At 34.7% G+C, this 22,657-nt stretch overlaps 1 protein-coding gene across 6 annotated transcripts in view; it reads left to right on the top strand.

Moving 5' to 3' along the window:
• ATP8A1 (ATPase phospholipid transporting 8A1) overlaps positions 1 to 22,657 on the top strand; it is a 100,879-nt gene that overhangs the window by 62,957 nt on the left and 15,265 nt on the right. For all 6 annotated transcript variants that reach the window (XM_038134320.1, XM_038134321.1, XM_038134319.1 and 3 more), the window contains 6 exons: positions 2,417 to 2,491; positions 2,609 to 2,731; positions 5,233 to 5,311; positions 9,135 to 9,196; positions 12,390 to 12,446; positions 12,901 to 13,008. In XM_038134320.1, coding sequence (XP_037990248.1) covers positions 2,417 to 2,491; positions 2,609 to 2,731; positions 5,233 to 5,311; positions 9,135 to 9,196; positions 12,390 to 12,446; positions 12,901 to 13,008 — 504 coding nt within the window. The remainder of the gene's footprint in view (positions 1 to 2,416; positions 2,492 to 2,608; positions 2,732 to 5,232; positions 5,312 to 9,134; positions 9,197 to 12,389; positions 12,447 to 12,900; positions 13,009 to 22,657) is intronic.

Here is a 22,657-nt window from a genome sequence, read left to right as displayed (position 1 = left end):
GTAAGTAATATAAAATTAATGTTTCTGCTTAGATACTAAAGACATTTTGTCTCTTAAAGTTAATATCTGGTATTCTACTAAGCTGTACTGTTTCTACTAGAGACCACTACTTTTAGCCACAGTGAAAGATTTCTTATTCATGGACTTTTTTTTGATAGATTCCATAAGAACTTCAGAACTTAGAGAACCCAGAACCCAATTTCAGAACCCAATTTCATCTCTCTTTAGTTTGCATCTAGGCCTCTGACCAAGATATATTCCAGTCCCTTATTACACTAAAATGAACTAAAATGCCTATAACTTGCATGCTTTCTTTAGAAAAAAGTAAATGCTAATCTTTCAGGAAGTCAATACTATGCCTTAAAGGATTTCTCTACAATTTTATACTAAAACTATTTTCAGTTCAAATACCTTGAAAATTCTAACTTAAATTCTGTACAAAATAAGCTGAAAGCAACATTCCATTGCAAATTAAAATTTTATTCTAAATACTTGCCTTGCTTTTTAAAAATCACTCCAAAACGTTGCCAAGTGTTGCTTGATGTCATTTACCTGTAAGAGCAGTCAACATGTGGAATAGATTCAGTGTATGTATTTAGGCCTTTCATTTAAAATTAGTGGTTTATAACACTTTGCCTGCTCGTTAAATCACAGTGGAAAGTTAATGTCTTTTCCATATACTCCTTGGTTATGAAGGGTCAAGTCTATGTGTATTTGTGGTCTTCTATTTTCTTCCTAGAAAGTGATACTTTTCTTAACTCTATTTTCACTTACCAGCAATGAGATGATCAGCTACTGAATCATATATCTTCCACCACCCTAACCCTTTCAAATCAATATTTTTTTAATTAATCAAGTATTTGATACAAACAAGGGAAAAAGGCATCAGTTGTACTGATGTTGTGTGCATAATTAATTATTCTGTAATGCACAGTTGATTACGTACACATCTTGCACCCTTATAGTCAGCTACTGAGAAACTGCTACCAAAAAATTCATCACAATTAAATCATAATTCATATTTTGAAATTCAAAAATCAAAATACAAAAGAGTTGCTAAAAGTCTGATACAGCTGAAATAAAGTTATTCCATTGTCTTTTTGGTGTGTAGTCTGAAAGTTTAGAAAATTGTGCTTGCTGCACTTAAATCTACCAAAGTAAACAAATTTAGCATTATAAGAGTTTGGAAAATTCAGGGTATTCTCTCTTTCTGTATTTCAGCATTGAACAGTCTTGACTTTGTATCCAATCTTGTGTTAATAAGTGGCCACCAAAAAAAAATTTAATCTTATCTGTTGAAAAAATAGCAATTTTGGCTGGATTTTACTTCCCATTTTTAGTGTTCACAGTTGCCAACTTCAGGAGGTTTTCCATGTCAAAGTAGTCACAGACATTTTCAGACATTGCACTACATGATTTAAAAAAAAATTCTGAGTTTGGTCATAGAGTCCAGTCACCTGGAGGCCAGCTTGGGTATATACTGATAAACATACGTATGGATTGTAATTCATGCTTCCTTAATGAACTTCAATGAAATGTGAACTGTAAGAACACAGCATCTAAAAATTCATTTAAAAACATGAGTGTTAAATGGGGTAGACTTTTCAAATTATTTTGACTTGTCTTACTTAAGAGCTTTCATTTTTCCTAGACCATATAGTTTCAGTGTAACTTGTTAATAAAGATTCATCAGATGTGCTGCTCCTCCACTTTGTCATTGAACTAATTCAAGGATGAGAATAATAGGAGAAAGTAGATATGCTGTATGCTGTTCTGAAAACATTAGAAAATATGTTATCACATGTTTCAAATTAAATCTGGGTTTTTTTAACCTTTTAGCAAAAAAAAATTATAAAAATTATGCAATTAAAGAGATGTCCACTTCCATCTCTACAGTACCCTGTAGCTGAGTTAGTGTTTCTTAACTAAGTAGTTCTACTTTTAGGCTCTGGTAAAGGCCTTTCATGAGTAAGGATTATTGGTAGTTTTAAGTTCCAAATAGCAGGTCAGTCTATGAATTCTGTTAGTCAGGTTTGCCAGCAATGGGGAGGCAATGGCTACTAATCTGGGAGCTCCCCTTCCACCAGCCCATATTTCTCAGAATTTTTATTTCATTAAGAACTAAGTGAGCTTAAATTACTCTTAAACCTTAAAGAACCTGACTTTTCTTCTAAAAATAGTTAACTCCTCTGAATGTTTTCCTATTGACATGGAATTGCTCACGTATCTGACTAGATGGCCCACTGTCCTTGATTGAAAATAAGGTTTATCATTAATTTTTTCATATGGGTTTAAACCAAAACATTTTGTGTTGTGAATGTGTTGTAGGGGTATCCCTTCTTGAGAGGCTGCGGAAAAATCTGTTTATTATACCTTGCAAGACATTTGAGTAATACACAGTTCTGATCTTTTGCAGGTCTGGTTTGCATTTGTCAATGGCTTTTCTGGACAAATTCTTTTTGAAAGATGGTGTATAGGTCTTTACAATGTGGTAAGACAATTTGTGTGCCTTTAGTTACCTTTAACCATGAATGTTTCTTGAGTAAGCAATCTTTAAGCAAATCCTTACCTCTAAAGTTCTGCAATTTTTTCTTTTTAAACCACCTAGATGTTTACAGCAATGCCTCCTCTAACTCTTGGAATATTTGAGAGATCCTGCCGAAAAGAAAACATGCTGAAATACCCTGAGTTATACAAGACTTCCCAAAATGCACTGGACTTTAATACTAAGGTAGATCTTTGTAAAAATCAAATATAAAGCAAAAATTCATAGGAATTCAGTATAGCTACCCTTTTGGTTCTGTGCTGCTTATAATTAAAAACTGAGGGGATTTTTATTACTACTATTTCCAGGTGTACACTTTTCAGTGAATGGTACAAATCATATATATATATATATATATATATATATATATATATATATATTCTTTTTTACCAAGTATGGAAATGGAGAACTAGGGATTTTATTTTTTCAATCCTTCTTTTTTTCTTTCCTGCTGGTAATAAAGCTGTCTTCTGTAGGCGGAAGTGATTAGAACTCACTGTTGCTGGGCTGTATGTATTTGTACTGTTATATGGAAATGGATTACTGAAGCCTGTGGAGAAGTGTTGCAGGGGACAATAAGAACTGTCACTAGATTTGTAGAGGGAGGGACATGGTACTATTCTTTGTCAATTTGGAGTTGTGATTTTATGGTTTAATTTTGAGTTTTGGGAAAAAATACTTGGAGTCAAGAATGTGTCAGTGTGGATCAAAAGGAATCTGAAGCTACTTTTGGTGCGAAATGGGTGATGTTCATCTTAGGGAGACTAGCATAAGCAGTAGTAAAGGAATGTAGGACTCTAATATATAAAATAAACAAAATTTCTGCAGCATTGCCCATAAAAAATCTCTTTTAAAAAAACTAAATTAAACTTGTGCCTGAATCTTTGATTTCATTAGTATTTGACTTTTGTAAAAGATTCTTCTGATTTTATTTTTCATAAATATAATTGTGACATTTCAAGTAATGTCATTTTATGTTGAACTTGGGGACATTTTCAATATATCCTGGAATTAACAATGCTTACATGTGATGGTCTGTGGTAAGTATGCAGCGCTGATACAGCATATTAACTCTTATATCTGCACCACTTGTGCTATATAACTGGAGTTACCCCAATGTAATTATTATAATTATTTGTCTAAACTATCTTTGTTCTCTGAAACAAATGAGATTTTTCTCATTTTTCTTCATTTCATCCCTTCACCTACAAAAGCCAGCCTGAAAGTTGTAAGGACACTGTAACAGAGTCTCTCATGTCCCTGTGAATGCTTTCCAAATACGAGGCTTTTCATAAATAGGCACTTTTGTGTTGTGATAGTTTTAATAAACAGTTTAAGTCATAATAGTTGTTTTTCTGTTTTAAAATAAGCTTCAATATTTTTTTTATTGCACAGATGTATTGTTGACTTAATTGGAAATTCTGTGACTGTTCCCATACAACATTTGCTATGAGTAAATGTCTACAAACGCACCAGCTACAAAATTCCCACCTATATAAAGTTGAATAGTTGGTGTTAAAGATTTGGAAACATTTCTGCCTTGAATATTGATGCAGATATTTGTTATGGTAAAAGGGATCAAAGGTTATGAGGTCATGACAGAGGTTAAAGGATTAGCATGGGACAAAAAGAATTGGTCAGGAAAATGGAAAAGTAGAACTAATTTTTCTTGCACCCACCTGTGCTTTCTGTCAAATAAAAACTTCTGGTAATGACATAGCAAGAAGGAGAGACAAAGGTTAATGAGTAGCACAAGTTTAAATGTGCAAAGTATTAGAGTGTAAATTGGACCATGCAACCAAGTGTAGCTGAATAATCTAACAAAAGATGTTGAGACATTGTGGAAAATGTGAGACAGGCAACTTAATTTCAATTGTTTGAACACCTTAACACTCAAAATACACGTCAGTCAGTTACAATAAAAGCCATAACAGTCAAAAGCATTGTTAGTGAAAAAACCAATATTGCCATACTGAAGAAAATGGGCTACATATTTTTTATTGTCTTTTTATGTCATTATGTAATATATTATGGAAAGCATGAATAGATTGTTTTTTCTTAAACTTAATACAATCCTTTACAGAAGGCATCTTTTACAAATGAAAATAAGTTTGAAAGTAAAACTTCAATTGTTTAGCAAATACATCAAAAGAATTTTAATACGAACAAATTGTGCTCCTCAAGAGTAGAGTATGTAAGGAGAAATTCAAGGAAGAAACTGATATTTGTTCTTTTTTAATTTCTTTGTATGTGGGAATATATAGGTTAGGCATGAGTGTAACTCAGGTTTTAATTTTTCTATGATTTAAATTTATTCTTATGCTAAATGCAGATTATAAAAGCAAGAGTCCTTTTTAAGTCCCCACTTAAAATGTAGCAATTGTTCCAGCTGTCTCATTTAGTCTCATTTTTCTGATGATATTCCCATATTTGTATATTTTAATTTCCCTTCTGAATTGAATTTAAAAGGAGGAGATAATACACACTTTTTTTCAAAGCATAAAAATAAACAAATGACCCATGAAGAGCTAAGAGGCAGAAAGTGCCTGTCAGTTATATTACTTCACAGTGGTGGCCTAACAAAAACACATTTTGTGAATCTAACACGTGGATAAAAAGAAAGGTCAGGGTTCACAGAGCTAGTTTATTGCAAATGGTTCTCATGGATTTTCTGTTTTCTTTCTTAGGTTTTCTGGGTTCATTGTTTAAATGGCCTCTTCCACTCATTCATTCTGTTTTGGTTTCCACTAAAAGCCCTCCAGCATGGTAAGTATTATGAAAAATAAAAATATAAATGTTGAATAGTACAAAATTCCTAATATTATCTTATTTCTAAGGGAAGCTTTATAAATAGTGACAGTTCAGTGTGATTAAATTTCAAGATACCATTTCTAGAAACCAGATGCCATATACATAAAATGTTTTATTTAAGATCTATGTAAAAGGAGGAATAATATATATTCAGAATAATACATATAAAATATATATGTACATATACATTTAACTATCTCAATAGTCTTGATTTAAGCTGAAACGAGATGGAGAAAAAGAGATTGCTATTTAATTATGCTAATTTTTATGAAATATACTACCACAGTAAATGCCTACACAATCCTAAAACGCTATGATCCCTTGTATTGTCTCTTACATTTTGTCAACGTTTAGCTTTATCGTGTATACATTCTGTCCTGTTAGTTCAAGGCCATACTAATCTGCTAGTTTGTATTTCTATGAGTGGGGTTGGGGCAGAGGAACAGTGACATGTTGGACTGCTCAGCCCTGTCCATCTTCTAGTTCAGCTGTTGTATATGCTTGAGCTGCAGAAGGAGGTGGGGTAGTTGAGAGGAAAGTGGTGCTAATTAAAGAAAGCTTGAAAGCACCGCTTCCATTTTGTGGGAATGTTTGGGGCTGGAAGAGCTCTCATAAAGGTGGGGTTTTGTTTTGTCTCCAGTTTTTGGGGAGGAAAAAAAATAAGTGTGTACCTCACAACTTTTCTGAAAATTAGTCTCTTTTCAGTTTTGGTGATGTAGCCAAGCAGTCTGCCCTGGCATAGGGGACAGAAATGTTCTCATGGAATTTTGAAACTGCTGAGACTAGCAGCTCAGCTCAGCTGAGTAACAGCTGCTTATGCCCTAAAAGCTTAAGGAAAAAACACTCTGTGACTCCTAATGGGTAAAGGGAGGGATGTGGTAGCCTATTTTCTCTGAAAGGCCACTCACATCACACTGAATGTGAGTTCAGTGGCAACAGGAGAGGTTTAGACAGCCCAGGAGGAATGAGATTCCCAAAATGTCAGTGCATACTCTAAAACCATAATCTCAAATCCAAACTGAAATCCCTGTTCAAAGCTGTAGCCAATCCGTGTGAGAGATTAATGCATTACATTATGGATAAGTGTTCAGTGAATGTGTGTGGTCATGCAGAGTGGCAGAGGTACCTGTACAAGCACTTGTGAGAGCTCAGCCTTCAGCCTGCAAACCCTGAGCTAGAAGTGTCTTGCTGGCAAGTGGCCTCTGTGAGTCTGAACAAATTGCCTTTGATTACTAGAGAGAGGATAGGTGAGGGAACAGAACTGGGATTTGGAGGAATTGTGTACATCGTGAGGTGGTACAATCAGTACCAAGGATGGGTCTGGTGGTGCTCAGAGTTTTACATGAATGAGATACAAGTGCAAAAAAAAGATAATGCTATTAATTAAATCACTGGTGTCTGCATGTGTGAAGAGGAAAGGGAAATAATGCTATTAGTTTCCTAAGGAGTACCCGAGACAGGAACTTCTGAGAACAAGTCCCTGCTTCCACCTTCTCTTAACAAAGAAGAGGTGCAGGTACATCCTGAAATATGAAAGTTATAGCTTAGCTTTGTGCATTAGAGTGCTGAGTCCCAGCACTCTGACTGGTGGAAATATGCTTAGCTGCCTGCCTATTCCTCTGTCTTATTCTCACTATGCTCTTTACAGCTAGGTGTATATTGTAAAGCAGTGCAGTGCTATACTAGCAGGTATTTATTAGAATGTTGAAAACCAAATCTTAAAGATTATTAAAATCTCTTGGCACCCTTCTCTTGGTCAAATTCTCCTGTTTAGTCATAGTCTTGCTTGTCCACCTGTTTCTTATCTGTAAGTAGAAAATTCCAAACTGCATATGTCATAGTACAGTCTATCAAGAAATATGTGATCAGAGAATAAGTATGGAATTGTACAAAATTGTTTGTCAGAAGTGGCTCTATGGGATCTTACCATTGTACAGTACACAAAATTTACACTCTATGTACTGTCTGTCATGTGAATACAAAAAGTGACACATAAATCTTGACAGAAGCTTCTTCAGATGCAACTTTGTCAACATAAATGGGAGAAGCCAAACTTGAATGTACTAGTAAATTCACGAGGTACTCCCTCTTTTGAATAATCTTTAAAATAAGCTATAGTCTCAGCTTTTTTTTTAAGGCTTCAGCTCCTCTAGTACTTCTTGGTGTGCTAGTCTGTCCAGGGAGGAAGTTAAATAGGAGAAGTGTCAGAAATGCAACCAGTATCACTAGGGCTAAGGATGCAGCCATTGTGAGCTCCTCATCATGGAATGGGAGACAGCTAGGTTAAGGAGGACTTCTATCCTAGTATTTTTGTGTGAAGTTGTCCCCTGCTGTCTCTTCCAGAATATCAGTAAATACATTATTTTTTTCCTGTGTTAAACTGTCTTCACAAGTCCTGAAAAGCTTTTAGAGAGGAGCATTCTTCATCCACAACCAAAATGGATTTAATTTCAAGGATATATAAAGATGATATGAAGGCTGGAAAAACATTCGACACAAATATGAAAATGTACTTAATTAGCAGTGTTTAATATACCATATGCCAGCTGAGATTCTGGAAAATAAGTGTTTCCAACTGTTTTTATCAGAATTTATCACTATTTTTGTCACCTTCCTCTGTCCAGCCTAATCAGAGGAGTTATAAATCCATCGCTTAATTCCCCCCACAGAAAAATACCTTTATTCTTCTCTTTCCCCCAATACAGCTTTTTTAAAATCCTTCTTTATTATTCTGTTCTTTTTTTATTGTCTTTTACTTTTATCCTTACTTACTACATACACAGCATTTTGATTACTCTGTATAATGCAGTAAAAACCAATATCCCAGTGGATAGAACCTCTACAGCAGAGTGTTAGAATTTTGTTGGCTTAGTTGCAGTATATGAACAGCCTTGAATGCTAAAAGCATTTCAAAACTGAACATGGGAAAATGCAGCCACCTCAGCACTTTTAATTGAGAATGAGGAATTTCCTCATAATAATTCAGTTGTTGATTATCCCATGTCTAAAAATAAATTTGACAGAACTGGGATTAGAAAAGCCTATGCTGTAAAAATAGTCATGAACTTCTGATAAATAATGGAAAATTCACTGCTTTAAAATCTTAAGCTTAGGAAACATGTGGTTTTTATGAAAATACAATTTTTTTATGAAAACACGTCTCTTGAGAGCTCTGACTCTGCATAACTGATGTGTGTGTGTATTTCCATATGTGCCAAATGGATATGTACTTATATGAATCTACACATTTGAGTTGGGTAAATTTTGAAAATATTATGAATGACAAGCATCTCAAGAATTTAAACTGAGTGTATTTTGTATTTTTACTGAAGTTGAATTCAGAAATATGGATAAGAGCAAAGTTTCCATACTAAAAATAACAGAATTCATGAAAATCTGACTGTAAGCTTTCTTCTTACTTACAGGTTATAATCAATGTATACTATAACCATTACATTTCACAACATTCTGGAGATAAGATTTTATATCTCTGATATTAAAAGAAACTCTAATTGCACTACTACTGAATACAAAGTTGGTCTTATATGGTGTCACAAAAAGTTCCTGTTTCCTGCATAATCCCTGAAGTCAGTGAAAGTTTTAGAGCACTAAACATGATACAAGCCATAGTTCTCTAGTGTTCAGTGCAGTTCAAGATGAAATCTATTAGTATCCTGTAGAAAGTGCTACCACCTCTTTTCTATCAAAATTAAGATCATATATAGTCCTGTTGTGGATGTTTAAAAGTTTTTATTTTTATCCCTGTTTCCTTTCCCAGGTACTGTATTTGGCAATGGCAAAACTTCTGATTACCTGCTCCTGGGTAACACAGTATACACTGTAAGTCCGTATTGGCTCTAACTATTTAAAGATATGCTGCTACTATTACTATTAATTCTATTAAAATTCATAGATGACTTAATTCAGTGCAGTGCATTAAGAAGTGCCTTAAGAGTAAGAAATGGCTCTTGAATGACTCTTTGAGAAGACTTGGAGTGCACTTCATGTTCTAATTCCAATTTTTAAAACAAAGCAGTTTAATAAAGATGCAGAAGATACATTTGTTCTTTACTGTTAACTGTTTTTTTTAATAATGGGAATTATAATTCCCTAATTAGCATCCTTATTAATTTAGTTTAATCACTTGCATTGGAGAAATCTCAGGTTGTTGATTATAGAAGTGGTTTGTGGACTTCTGATGATACAATCCTGTTCTCTCTCTCTTAATTTATCATGAGGCCTTAAAAGAGGCATTGAGCCATATTGAATAAAGGTTGTGGGATGCCTTTTCAAAGGCAATCAAACCACCAGAAATACACCTGATCCATACCTAACAGTAAACTTTTGTTGCTCTCATAGATGGTAGTCATAATTGGTTTTTTTCCTTTTAATCTTTTATCTCCTAGAATTAATTAGTAAAGCTAAAGATGTGCTTTTCACTTACTAGTTATGAATGTTACTCAATAGCAGGTTTTCCAAGATCTCTCTTAGAAGCAAAATTAGATTTACACTTACTGTCCTCTGTTCTTCAACATTAAAAGTTCAATTTTTTAAGTTCCTCGCTGTTGGCAGGTACAAAAAAAGAAGTTAATTCTTCCATTAAAGTAAGGGGGCTGTAATACAAATTCACACCCAAGTCACTTCTTTGGGGAATAAGGAAACACCATAACTGAAACAAAAGGAAAATATTCTTAGAGGCGTGCTAAAACAGAGGTCACAATGCTGCTCATATGTCACATTCTGCAACTGCTTCTCAACTAGGAGAGCTGAAACTTGACCATCTTGAGAGGTGGTTCATTTATTGCTACTAACCTGCAGAGTGGTCAAGAATTTCCCAAAAAACTATTTTCCTTCATTTCAGGTTAAAGGTCTGGGGAAATACGGAAGTTTTAATTGATGTTTTCCTGCTCTTGCACAGGAATTCAAGGAAATCTGGAATATACGTGATTTTTGGAGAGATTTTCAAAATTAGAGTGGAGAGTTTTATTTTTTTAAAAATCTGTTCATGTGAAGTATGTGAGTAGTGACAGTTGTCAGTCATATCAAAATTCTGAGGCTAAGGTAATTCTCATTCCACGTACTGTTTACAGTGTGGTTTTCAGATGTGTGTAATCATCAGTTCTGCAAAAGTCAGTAAGAAAGGAATTCAGAAGTTGATACAGTTTAGTTTCTTTGGATGCACAGATAAAATTCAGAAATATGCAATGATTCATAATGTCCTGGAATTATTTCTTTAAACATAAATTCCAAACAGGAATAGAGTGCTGTGAAAAATATCTGTACGACCACTTTAGAGAGTCTTTTTTTAAAAAAGCTCAGTCTTCATACAGAATACCAGTTTGAGTTCTTGCTTCCTGGGTAGGATTTATTGTAAGTTTGGATGAAGCAGAGGAGGGAGCAATAAACCCCATATTCTTGAGGGAGTGGTTGTGCATAGTTGGTAATTTTGTTAGAGATATCACGTTGATCCCATCACAGGTCAGTAAAGGCTCTATACTCACACTGTGTATCTCCTTTTATAGAGATCTGCAGTGTTTCTTTTGTGTATGCATTTTGTCTATGCAGCAGCAATGTTTGATCTTATCCTGAAGGATGTTTACTTCTCTTATGACTGACCCAAGTAGCGAACAAGTGTACCAAAGGAGTTTGTTTGGGTTATTTTTCCATAACTTTTTTTCATGCATCCAAATACAGAACCCAAACTGGATAGACCAAGCAAATTATAACACTCATAACATCCTCAATTTTCTTCTAATTAGATTTCACACATGTTTTAGATAATGAAATAATGAAATTGTCATGGTGTGACTTTTTTTTTTTTTTTTTTGGTCCTTAATAGCACAGTTGAAATAGGAGATTTCAGGATTTCAGAATTGAAAGTATAAGCTTATTGGTGAAAGCTTTCTGGCAGTATTTGTATCCTTCTGTGCACCAGACAGTGAAAGACTTTTCATACATATTTAACTAGTTGCTTCAGCTTCTGATTGAAGTACATTTCTTCTGAATTTCTGAGGCTGCTTAAAGTTTGATACAAACAAACTCACTGACCACCTGTGCTGCCAAGTTGTCCAACAAGCTAAAATTTAAACTATAGCTGTTAGAGTTGGAGGTTGGTCTTTGTGACTCCTTTTATCAGCCTTATATTCTTCAGGTTACATGTAAAGCAAAACTTGTGATACACATCCGTGATAACTATCATAAAATATCATAACTGTTTCTGTGGTAAACAGAAAACTTGCTTGAGTGAATTTCAAAGGAAGGAGATAAACAATTTTCCTGGATCAACTAGTCCTTGCTGTGGGATTATAAACTTTTCCTACTGCTCATCTGTAAACTAAAATGGAGCATGTCCTACAAACGTGATGTTTTCAGAGACTGCTCTATAAAAAGTATAAAGATAAGAAAAGGGTAAAGATCAGAGGGAATAATGAAAATGGCATAACAGACTTACTCAACATGTTATTTGTGTGCAGAAAATAAGTCTTATATTACCAACATTTAACTCTTGGACTTTTCAGGGTTTGGTGTAGATGACTCATTTACTAATAAAGTAAACAAAACTTTTGGTTGTTTTTTAAGTTTAGATTAATGTAAACTTGAACAGTTGCAAGCTTTCTTCAGTCCAGCATCTATGTCTTCTAAATCTGTCTTGGTGTAGAAAGTTGTAGTCATCCTGTCTGTAACTAGAGGGTCTTCAGTCTCTACTGAAGAGGACTACTACACTTTTCACAAACCTTTCTCTGTAACCTAAATACCATCAATAAAGATGCTAACACCTTTGTAAGAGCCAGACTTACAGAGTACTAAGAAGGATAAGTTTCTAATGCAGAAGAGTTTAATGGAGTGGCCATTATTAATGGAAGCTACTAATTCTTAATGGTCTATTATTAGCTTATTACTGGGTTGTATCCTTAAATCTTCTAGTAGCAATTTACTTTCTCTTGTCTTCTTCTGAAAGTTTAACCTAACTAATAATTTCTGTATGTTAAGATTCCTGTATTAAGAATCCTCTCTCTGTCCTTCTCTCCTGAAGTTTGTGGTTCTGACAGTGTGTTTGAAGGCTGGATTAGAGACCTCATATTGGACTTTGGTAAGCAAATGTCTTTACCATATTCTCAAATGTTCTGTGAAATATGGTAGATGAATAATTTTATTGTTTTCTTCTTATTTGTTATATTGCACCCTTTAAGAGTTTGTCAGTAGCAAACTGTGGTTACTGTGTGGAAGGACAGAATATCCATATACAAAAAATAATCCTCAATATTGAAAATTATGACAGATGTAATACTTAAACTAGGAAAATCAAATTACTCTGGACTTACTGTAACTGAATTTAAATTGGCTTAAAATGCAGTAATATTGCTACTGATAGTATAATTTTCCTTTAAGAAATAGCTGACTGAAGTAGTAGAGTTAAATTAATATAAGGCATGGAAATTTAATCCAGTATATCAAAACAGCATTGTAAATATTAGGTAGCAAAGATCTTACGTTATGTTATAATGCATCTGTGATAATTGTTCTTTTTTTGTTTGTTTTAACAGTTCAGCCATATAGCAATCTGGGGAAGCATTGCACTTTGGGTAGTGTTTTTTGGAATCTACTCTTCTTTGTGGCCAGTCATTCCTATGGCACCAGATATGTCAGGAGAGGTAAAAATCTATTTTAACTAACATACAAATATGTGAAAAAAAATATTGTTTCAGTCTGTAATACAGACCTAATCTTTATTGGATCCTTCTGGTAACTAGAGGCGCATATGCCATTCTGTCTTTTATACCTTCAATATGGCAGGCATGTTTATTTAAAATATAATAAATTTTTACTCTTGTGAAAGTGGAGCTCAGCTAACAGGCTGTGAGTATATGGTCTAATGAGAAAGAATAGACAGGTAAGCTGCTTTGCAGTTCTTAGGTAAGGTTTAATTTTCTGAAGAAAAGTCTTACCAAATGCAGTTCTCAGAATTACAGTGCTTATTCTTCTGGAGCATTTTTTATAATGAAGTAACCAGTAGTAGCCTGGTTAAGGCTGTTTTTAATCTTGAATTTTACAAATTTTCCAAGTACTTCCATAAAATGCCTCAAAAAAACCTGCTTGTCAGGCACACTTCATTTTTGATTAATGTGCTGCTTGGAGTGCATTATTGTAATGTACCTTTAACCTTTTGACATTAATTAGTGGTTTCTCATTCATTTTTAATTGCATTTGTGTAAACCTGCTCTGAATATTCCAGATTGGATTGAATCTGTAAAAGATGCTTATTTGCTACCTTATCTGATTTAATTGGAACTGCAGTCCCAAATTCTCAATACCATCCAGTTCCCGAAACGTCTGAAGAAATAATTTCCCAGACACTAATGGCTGCTTCTGGGCATGACCAGTACCTCCTGAGCTGAGAAGTTTGATGTGCATTCTCAGTGGAAATCAGAAACTGAGAATACCTGCTTGTGTCAGAAAGATACTCTTCTAATGTTCTCAAAGCATATCAACTAAATCAAGCCTTACACCAGTAAAAGAGTGAGACCCTTTAACTCCACCACCACTGTGATATAATTCAGCAATTTAAAAATTTGTGTAGGATGTGGGAAATGTAGATGCATATCTCTCCCTCTTTTGAAACTAACTAAGACTCATAAATCCAACCTCCTATTTAAACAGTTGGAGAAAAAAACAGTATATAGGCATTTCTGTAACTACTACATTGTAATGGAAAGCACAGGGTGTTCTCTTAAATACTTGGACAGCTAAGGAAAAGAATTTGAAATTACACAATTTCTAGCTGGTTTTCCTCTGTATCATAATGTCTTAGCTATATATATATGTGTAGATCTTGTACATTACCACATTGCCTCCACTACTCAAAACTAATTCTGTATATTATTTTAAATTAAAGTAATTGAAGCTATCGTACTTCAGCTTCATATACTTTTTCTTCATATATTCTGTATTTTATAGAAGAAACAATGTTTTTGGAATTTGGTGGGTTTAGAGATTTTGTAAAAACTTTATAGCTTTTAAGACTACAGAACTTTCATGGTGATAAGCACAGTGGAAACAAAATGGTGTGTTATACCTGGTATGACATAAGGGTGGATACTTCACTATGGAAATAACCATGTTATATTTAGTACATTTTCAGACCCTGAAGTTACTGTGAAAGCATCTGTTTCTGAGGGAGTGTAATTCCTCTGATCTTCCGTAAAGGGTTCTTCATTAAAGAGATCTAGCTGTCAACAAAAATAATTCTCCAAGGGTTTGAATTCAGCATTGTGCCAAAGTAGTCTAACTTATGAACCTAAAATCATTTATTTGTGGCCATAAAACTTTATCTGTCCTTGAAATGGGTAGTCTTAATTTGTTAGTGTGTTTGCTTATGCATGTATGTGTATATAGTAGTTTTGATGTGTGTGAAGTTGTTTGAAGAGGGGTGTTGTTGACTGAGGTTGGTTTTGTTTTCTTTCTGGGAATATATTTCAGTGTCTGTGATGTCAGAATAAAGTCTTCTGAAAGTATCATAGGCCATTAAAGCTTATGTTCAAAACTCTGGTCCAGCTTGTTGCACTGCACTCTGTGTGGCTAAAAGTCCTGTTGATGTATACGGCAGCTCAGACTGGAAGCAGGATTTTTGTAAGCTTTCCTGGAAGCGAAGCCCCTCTACTGACTGAGTGGGCTCTGGCAGGGCAGAATTCACTGAGTTTCTCCGTAGCAAATCAGGCCTTCCAAAAGTATTGAAACGAAAAGATTCATGGATTTATCTGTGCAAAAGATTGTGATGTGACAGAAACAAATCCATATAAGCAACTCTACTTGAATGTGCAAATACTGCTTGCCTGATTTCTTCAAATGTGTGAGTCAGACTTGAAAAATGCATCCAACTATACTTGGCAAAAGTTAGAGTATGTCAAAAGCTGATGTCTGCTTCTTAGCTTTTTGTCCATTTTACCTGGTATGAGCTGGTAAATTATGCTGAAGGGGACTTTCATGCACATTTTTTCCCCAAATGTGTTCATAAAAATGCCCCCTTTTAAATAAACTTTAGATTTATAAGGATAAATAGTTGTGGGTTACATAACTAAAGTCCTTAGAAAGTTTAAAGGTATTGTCTTTCTTCTTAGAGATGGTAACAATTCTTAGTAGGTTTATAGTCTTTCCAGTCTGTATTCTTGACATAATATTCTTGACAATAAAACAATTAAGTTCCAGCTAGATGATGTCTTCTACAAACATATTTTTCATGTCTTCTTTGAGATAGGAAATCAATTAATGAAACATTCTTGTAAGGATTCAGTCTTTCTTCATAATAATGTCATGAAAATAGTAAGATTCTTCCTGCTTGTTCCTGCTTCTGTTCCAAGAAAATAAAATTCTAGCGTTCTTGAAGGGGAGAGAAAAAGCATAGGGAGGTGATGGAAAACTCATTCATTGGATGCAGAGGAAGGTTTTAATCTAAATATTTTGAAACTCTTTTTTTGTATCCATTCCTATAAAATATTCAACTCTGATAAATGTATTTCAGTGGAGAACACAGCAAGGTAATGACTCGAGAAAAAATTGAGTTGTAACAGAAGAAAAGTCAGTTCATGCTGCTAATACTCTTATGTTTGAGCACCAAAGCTAGTGGCCCAGAGTTAAAGCATAAGAGTTGTTGGTTTGTGCTCATCTTTTACTATCCAAGCATCATCCAGTCACTTACTGAACAAAGAAACAAATATATCACACATTTTTGCAAGTTTTTCTGACTTTTTACACTAATTGTTACCATCATTTTGCGTATTGTTCCAATTATACAGAAGATAATTAAAGTTGGCTTTACATATAGGTTGCTGTATGTTGGTATCACAGAAAGAGAGATTGCAGAGTGCCGTGCTCTAAAAGAAAATATAGTAAAATGAAAAATTATGACAGTTACAGCAATTTTAATCTGTTGTGTAGGCCACTAGACCCCTTTCCTTGGCATGTTCCTAATAGTATAATCAAGCGTATTTTTCTATCTCTCTCTTCTGCTCTGAGTTTTCCCAGAACAAAAACACACAGGCCCCCTTCCCCGCCTTGATCTAAAATGTCCAGTTCATCTAGCATGCTGAGACAATTCTGGCATCAAGACCTTTGTTTTCTGGTTTTTCAAGACTGGTAGATCTGCACTAGGCCAACTCATCCACCTGTACAGTATTATTTCTCACAGTGTGGGAACTACATGGCTCTCCATGGTACAGTAGTCCTAAGTCCTGTAAGCAGTGATAACTTGTTGTCAAACAGGTAGGGCACCAGAATAGTTGCAATTTGACTTTTGACTTACATAAGTAAGGTATCCTGGCACAGGTCTTCTGATATGAGTAACTGGTAGTACTGTAGCTGATTATCTGTTAGAGATTGATAGGAGGTGTCTGAGTTATAGTAGCTTTCCATATTAAAATTCTGAAACCATTATATCTTGCCAACCTTAAAACAGTTTCTATTCCAGTTGTGGGTTTTTTTTTTTCTTAAAGAACTAAAGTTCCAAGTGAAGAAAACTTCATTCATTTTCCCTGATTGATGATGTTCAGATGAAAACTGTCAGTTCACCATTGTTCTTTGGCAGACACAGGCTAGAAGGAAAAATGGATGAAAACTACGAGAGAAGCAATGGGCTTTATAAAGCTGAAGAAAATGGAAAAATAGGCCATAAAACTGAGGAAGGATATTTGATAAAAAGGGGTGATAACCTAAGTAATTAATTATGTAGTATAGTATGTGGAGCTAGTTCAGGTACTGTAGCAAATCAACTTCATGAGACTTTTAGTAGAAACAAGACATAAATATAATTAATTAAGTGGAACTTACTGTTTACTTTCATATTATTTTGATTGTACTTCAAAATCACTCATTTAAAAATTCCTTTCTTTGAGTTTATTCTAAGAATTAGGGACTATATTCTAGTCTTAGACAAAGATCCTAAAAAACTAGGAATTTAACTTTCATCTATTTATAACAAAATATTAAAATACCTTTTCTGCAAGGAAGATTTTGGTGGTAGTAGCAAAACACTATTTCTGTGAGAAAGAATGGGGATGCACAGCTTAAGAGAGAGAAATACCAAAAACATTTCAAAAGCTTTCATTGATTTTATAACAACTTTGCATCCTCTGTAGCATACAGAGGATATTTTTATTATATTAAAATAATATAACAGCATACAGAGGATATTTTTATTATATTAAAATTTACATTACATCTGCAGGAATGTTTATTTCATGCATTTGCTTTCTGTCAGTACTGTGTAGTATGGAAGCATGTGAACAAGGAACTTTGGAATGGAATATTTTTTTAATATTTTACTAGTAAAGACTGTGCTTTTAAATACAGATGCACAGGAAAGAAAGGGGAAAAAGCAACATAAAATTCTTAGTAGGCATTCTTTGGTTAGTTTTAACACTGTATGTTTTGACCCATTGCATTAAAAAAGTTGCATTTAATTTCAAAAAAAGGTGTCACTTCAGAATAGAAGAAAATTTTTATTGCAGACTTGAAAAAAATCAACTGCCTGGGTTTGTCTTTCTACTACATTGATGTAAATTAGGTTGATACTTCTATATATAATATTGACAAATAGATAATTTAAATATACTTTCAAAATATTTTAAACAACTTACAGTTTTTTCTGTTTAAGCCAGATGAAGTTTGCATAAGTTTTTTAAAGTAAATGCCAAGTCTGTTCATATTTGATAAATGCTTTGCAGGTGTATTTTCTTTTTTCTTTGAAACTCTTCAATACACAGAAAACTATTCTGTGATACTGAACAAAATGGATTTTTAATCTTCAGGGAATTGCCAGAAGTTTCCTGTTGTCCATGTTTTGTCATATCATGTATAATGACTGCACAAATAAATGAAGCTGTGATTAAATTGTTTTATGTTTTTATATCTGTGTAGTCCTTTTGCAATAATTGCTTGAACTAATGAAATTTCTGAAACTTATATCACTTAATAAGGGCAGCCTCCATTCATTTGTCAGTAGGCTGTAAAGCTGCAAGAACCTTCCATTAGTGCTTCCATCCTTGCAGTTAATAGGGCTTCCTTTCCTTTAAGTCCTCTTTAAAAAAAAAAGCAGACTAATTTTTAAATTATAAAAATACATACATTTCTAAACTAATATGATTATCTTTTTCATGAAAAAATCTGGTTATGGTCTGAGTTGCAAACGTGTAATTGAGGAGGAGTGAAAAACAAATTAATCTGTTGTATATTTCACACAAGTATGCTCCTTGTTACTGTTTTGTGCTCTGAATTGTTAGGCCTCTTTTTTTTACACCTATATGATTGATAAGATAGCTTAGAATAATAATACTTTACTTGAATAAGAAGTATGACATGGATACTAAAGCAAAAGTTCAGTATCCACAGAAGTTTTTAATTTATTGTCGTACTGTAGACAATGCACTGTAAAGTTCTCCAGAGCACCATCTGTTTCTGCTCTGTCTGACCCAGGGGATTTATAAAACTACTGGCGGAAATTGGAGTTAAGGTAGAAGCATGTATTTTACAGAATTTAAGATCATTTGATTGAGGTTTTCAGAAGTCTTGTGAAAAACAGTAATATTTCTTTTGGGAAGATTTAGCTGCACTGTGTAGAAAAGGTGTATTAGAATATACTGTATTGACAGCATGGGTTTCTTAAATATTGCTTCTCTCTATATTATGCCAAATATCAATATGCTTATATGAAATCATGCTTATTAAAATATTAGATATGCATCCTTTAATGCCTTTACTACATTGGGGTTTTTTACACAAAAACTCCAAACAATTTTTTTGAAAATGTAGATACTTTGGTGTCTAATGAAAAGATCTTCTCTAATAAGATGTTTGTCTAAAATTTGATCCAAAAGTTGGAATTGGTTTTAGTCTAATGTACAGCAAAGCCTACAAAGCAAAGTATTTAGGATAGAATACAATCATAGAACAGTAGAACAGGTCTCTGGAGTTAGCTCATCTGGTCTGATGCTTCCGACACGACACTGAGTTGCCCCGGGCTGTGTCCAGACAGCTTTTGAGTGTTACCGAGGATGGAGACACTACAACATTTCTGAGCAACCTGTGTCCCTGTTCAGTCACCCTCACAGTAAGAAAGGTTCTCCTGATGTTCAAATTCAAGTTCTAGTTTGCACTTCTTGCGTCTTGTGCCATGACAGGGCTTCACTGGAAGTAGCCTGGCTCTGTCTTTGCATCCTCCACTCAGGGTCAGAGATCCCCCTAAGCCTTCTCTTAGGCTGTAGTCCCAACTATCTCACATTTCTCTCCTGTATGAGAGACACTTCAGGACATTGGACTAATGTATGTCTTTCAGTTTGTCCTTCTTGTACTGGGGAGCCCAGAACTGGAGACTTCCCTAGGTGTAGCCTCATCAGTGCTGAGTAGAGGGGACCTGCCTTCCCCTCTGCTGGCAATACTGTGTCTAATGAAGCCGAAAGATACCATTCACTTTCTTTGTCACAAGGGCCCATTTCTGGCTCATTTTCAACTTGGTGTCCATTGGGACCATGTCCTTTTCTGCCAAGCTGCTTTCCAGCTGGGTGGCCCCAGGATATTCTCCTGCCTGGGGTTGTTCATTCCCATGTGCAGGATTTTGTATTCCTCCTTGTTCAACTGCACGAAGTTCCTGTCAGCCCATTTCTTCAGCCCTTTGAGGTTTCTCTGGATGGCAGCACAATCCTCTACTGCATTTGCCACTCCTTCCCCCATTTTGTGTCATTAGAAAACTTCCTGAGGGTACGCTTTGCCTCTCATCCAGATCTTTAATGAAGATGTTAAATGAAACTGGACCTAGTATTGGTCCCTGGAGTGTACTTTAAGTTACTGGCCCCCAGCCAGCCTGACACTGATCACCAGCTGCCATTCAGCCCATTTTCAGTGTATCTCACAGTCCTTCATCCAGCCCATACATCAACAGCTTCTCTGTGAGGATCTTAGAGCTTTTTTACCCTGCTGTGTTGTCCCTCCAGCTGTAAAAGGTGCAATTAATGGATACTTGTCTCTTGCACTTTTAAAAAACAGCTGAGTATTTTTAATAACTTTTGCAGAATAAAGCATAATAAATAAATTTAAATGGTTGTATATTTAAGAAAAATTGATATAGTGCTTTTCCTCGGTGTTAGCCGGGAGAGTTATAAATAACACCCCTAAACTTTGGGAAGTAATGATTTCTCTAAATTCCTTCAAACAAAAGAATTACTGTGCCATGCTTTTAAGGGAACCTGGCAGATAACTGAGTTGGTAATCTGTATTTCAGAAAATTGCTTTGAGCTCTGTATGGTAAGCAAATACCAAAGTCTATCAATTCTCACTTCATTATCACAAAACTTGTGGAACATAGTCATTCTGCAATGGCTAATATCTGGGGTAGTTGTTGGTTTTTTGTTTTTTGGGGTTTTTGGTTTGGTTTGGTTTTGCTGTTACACTGCTTTTTTACCAGTTTGGATTAAAATATCATCCAAATTCTGTGTTTCCATTTCGGAGGGAATAACTGGTGTGCTAAATTTTCAAGAACATTGAAATAATTCAACAATAAAAGCTAGACTTATCTTTCATAGACCAAAATATTTCTCAAGCCCATCCTCAGCAGAAGGCCCCTATAGCCATTATCCTACAGTTTTAGCACATTGTCATCCCCCTTCCAAGTTTTCCCAGCTTGTCTTTTAAGACCTGTGAGTCTTTACAAAACAACAATCAGTAGTCTGTATGTCTTCCTTTCTATACCTATGTGAACATCTTGTATAGGGGAAAAAAGTTTCAGTGTACGTTTGTGGAGAATATTATTACTTTTTTTTAAAAAAATGATTTATTGATGATTTTTTTAAGTTAGTCAGAGTTCATCACATAAAATATATCCATTTTAGTCATCCGTCCTCACCTAGGAGCCTAAAATTATGTTACCATTATGATACTAACATATTTTAACTATTTAATAATTTAAAGTTTTCGTCTTTCACTTCAGGAATCAAAAGTATTTGTCTAAGGGGTTTTTATTATTCCGTTTAATTCCCCATAGGTAGCTTCCATTTTGACTCCTCAAACCTTCACATTTAATTGTACTTGGTCTAGTAGCAGACATGTACTCATGAGCCAGAATCTGCTATTCCCAGACCTACTTCAAAGATCCTTCTCCATATTCAGTAGTTACATTCTCATTCTCTCAAACAGGAACAGCAGAGCTGATCTTTGAACTGCCCAGTTTATCTTCTCTGCTTCCAGTGGTCTGTCTTGGTTAATATACCTAATAACCAGAGATCCTAACAGAGAGGAACTTAATTCTTTGCAATTCTGACTAACACAGTTCCTAATTAAAAGGCGCTAAAAGATGTTTTTTAAACTCTACATAGCAAAGAAAGACTAGAGGCAATACACAAACTTCCTTGTAGGAACTTCATTGCACTGGAAGTTAATGCAGATCTCTTTTAGTACTACAACAGTAAGTACTTTGACATATATGAAGGCAAACACATGCACATAACTACTACTAATGAAGTTTTTTCAGAAGGTTGAAAAGAGAAACTTTCGCTGGTTTGATGCTGTTGAGGTATTTTATAGCTTGTAGTTTACAGGAAGGAGATGTGTACCTAGATGATACTTGAAATAGATAAACTGAAAAGGGTAAGCTTTTCTGCAGCAAGAATTTTACCACTGTTTTCATCTTTCTCTTCTTATTTTTAAAGGCTTCTTAAATTCTGAGCCAGCTGTTTTGGCAGATCATTTCATAATGAGGAAAAAGCGAATATTCTCTGTTCACTCTGACATGTAATTTCCTAACACTACATCTTCAGCAGTGCTTTAAAAATGTTTTGCAGCCAGGATTTCTTGGCTGCCACTAAATCATGAAAAGGAGTATTCCTCAGCAATTTTTTCTTTTTTGAAAAATGAGAACCTATATAAAATCCAAACTTGAAAAAAATGTTAATTTATTCTAGAAAGTCTTAATATTGAGCATGAACTACACATACAACAAATTATTTCTCTTCCCTGCAGGATTTGTAAGTCCTACAATAAACTGGGCTTCCCAGCTCTCATTTTGGATTACTTCTGAATTCCCCTGGGAGCCACTTTTGTGGCAGATTCCATTTGGTTTCACAAGGCCTAAAGGGAGAAGACTTGGCATAGACCACAAATCTCTCACATTAGGAACAATTTGTAAACCACAAACAGAGGCAGCCAGAGTCCGTCCCCAGAACAGGCTGCTCCTGTTAGTGCCATTGTCTGAAAGGGATTGGTTTGCCATTTCCCAGATGACCTGCCTATGTGTAGAGAGATGTGAAAAGTTAGAGACAAAAA

This window comes from Motacilla alba, chromosome 4 (assembly GCF_015832195.1).
Source record: "Motacilla alba alba isolate MOTALB_02 chromosome 4, Motacilla_alba_V1.0_pri, whole genome shotgun sequence".
Classification (NCBI taxonomy): Eukaryota; Metazoa; Chordata; class Aves; order Passeriformes; family Motacillidae; genus Motacilla; species Motacilla alba.
This window is presented reverse-complemented; position numbering and strand designations above follow the sequence as displayed.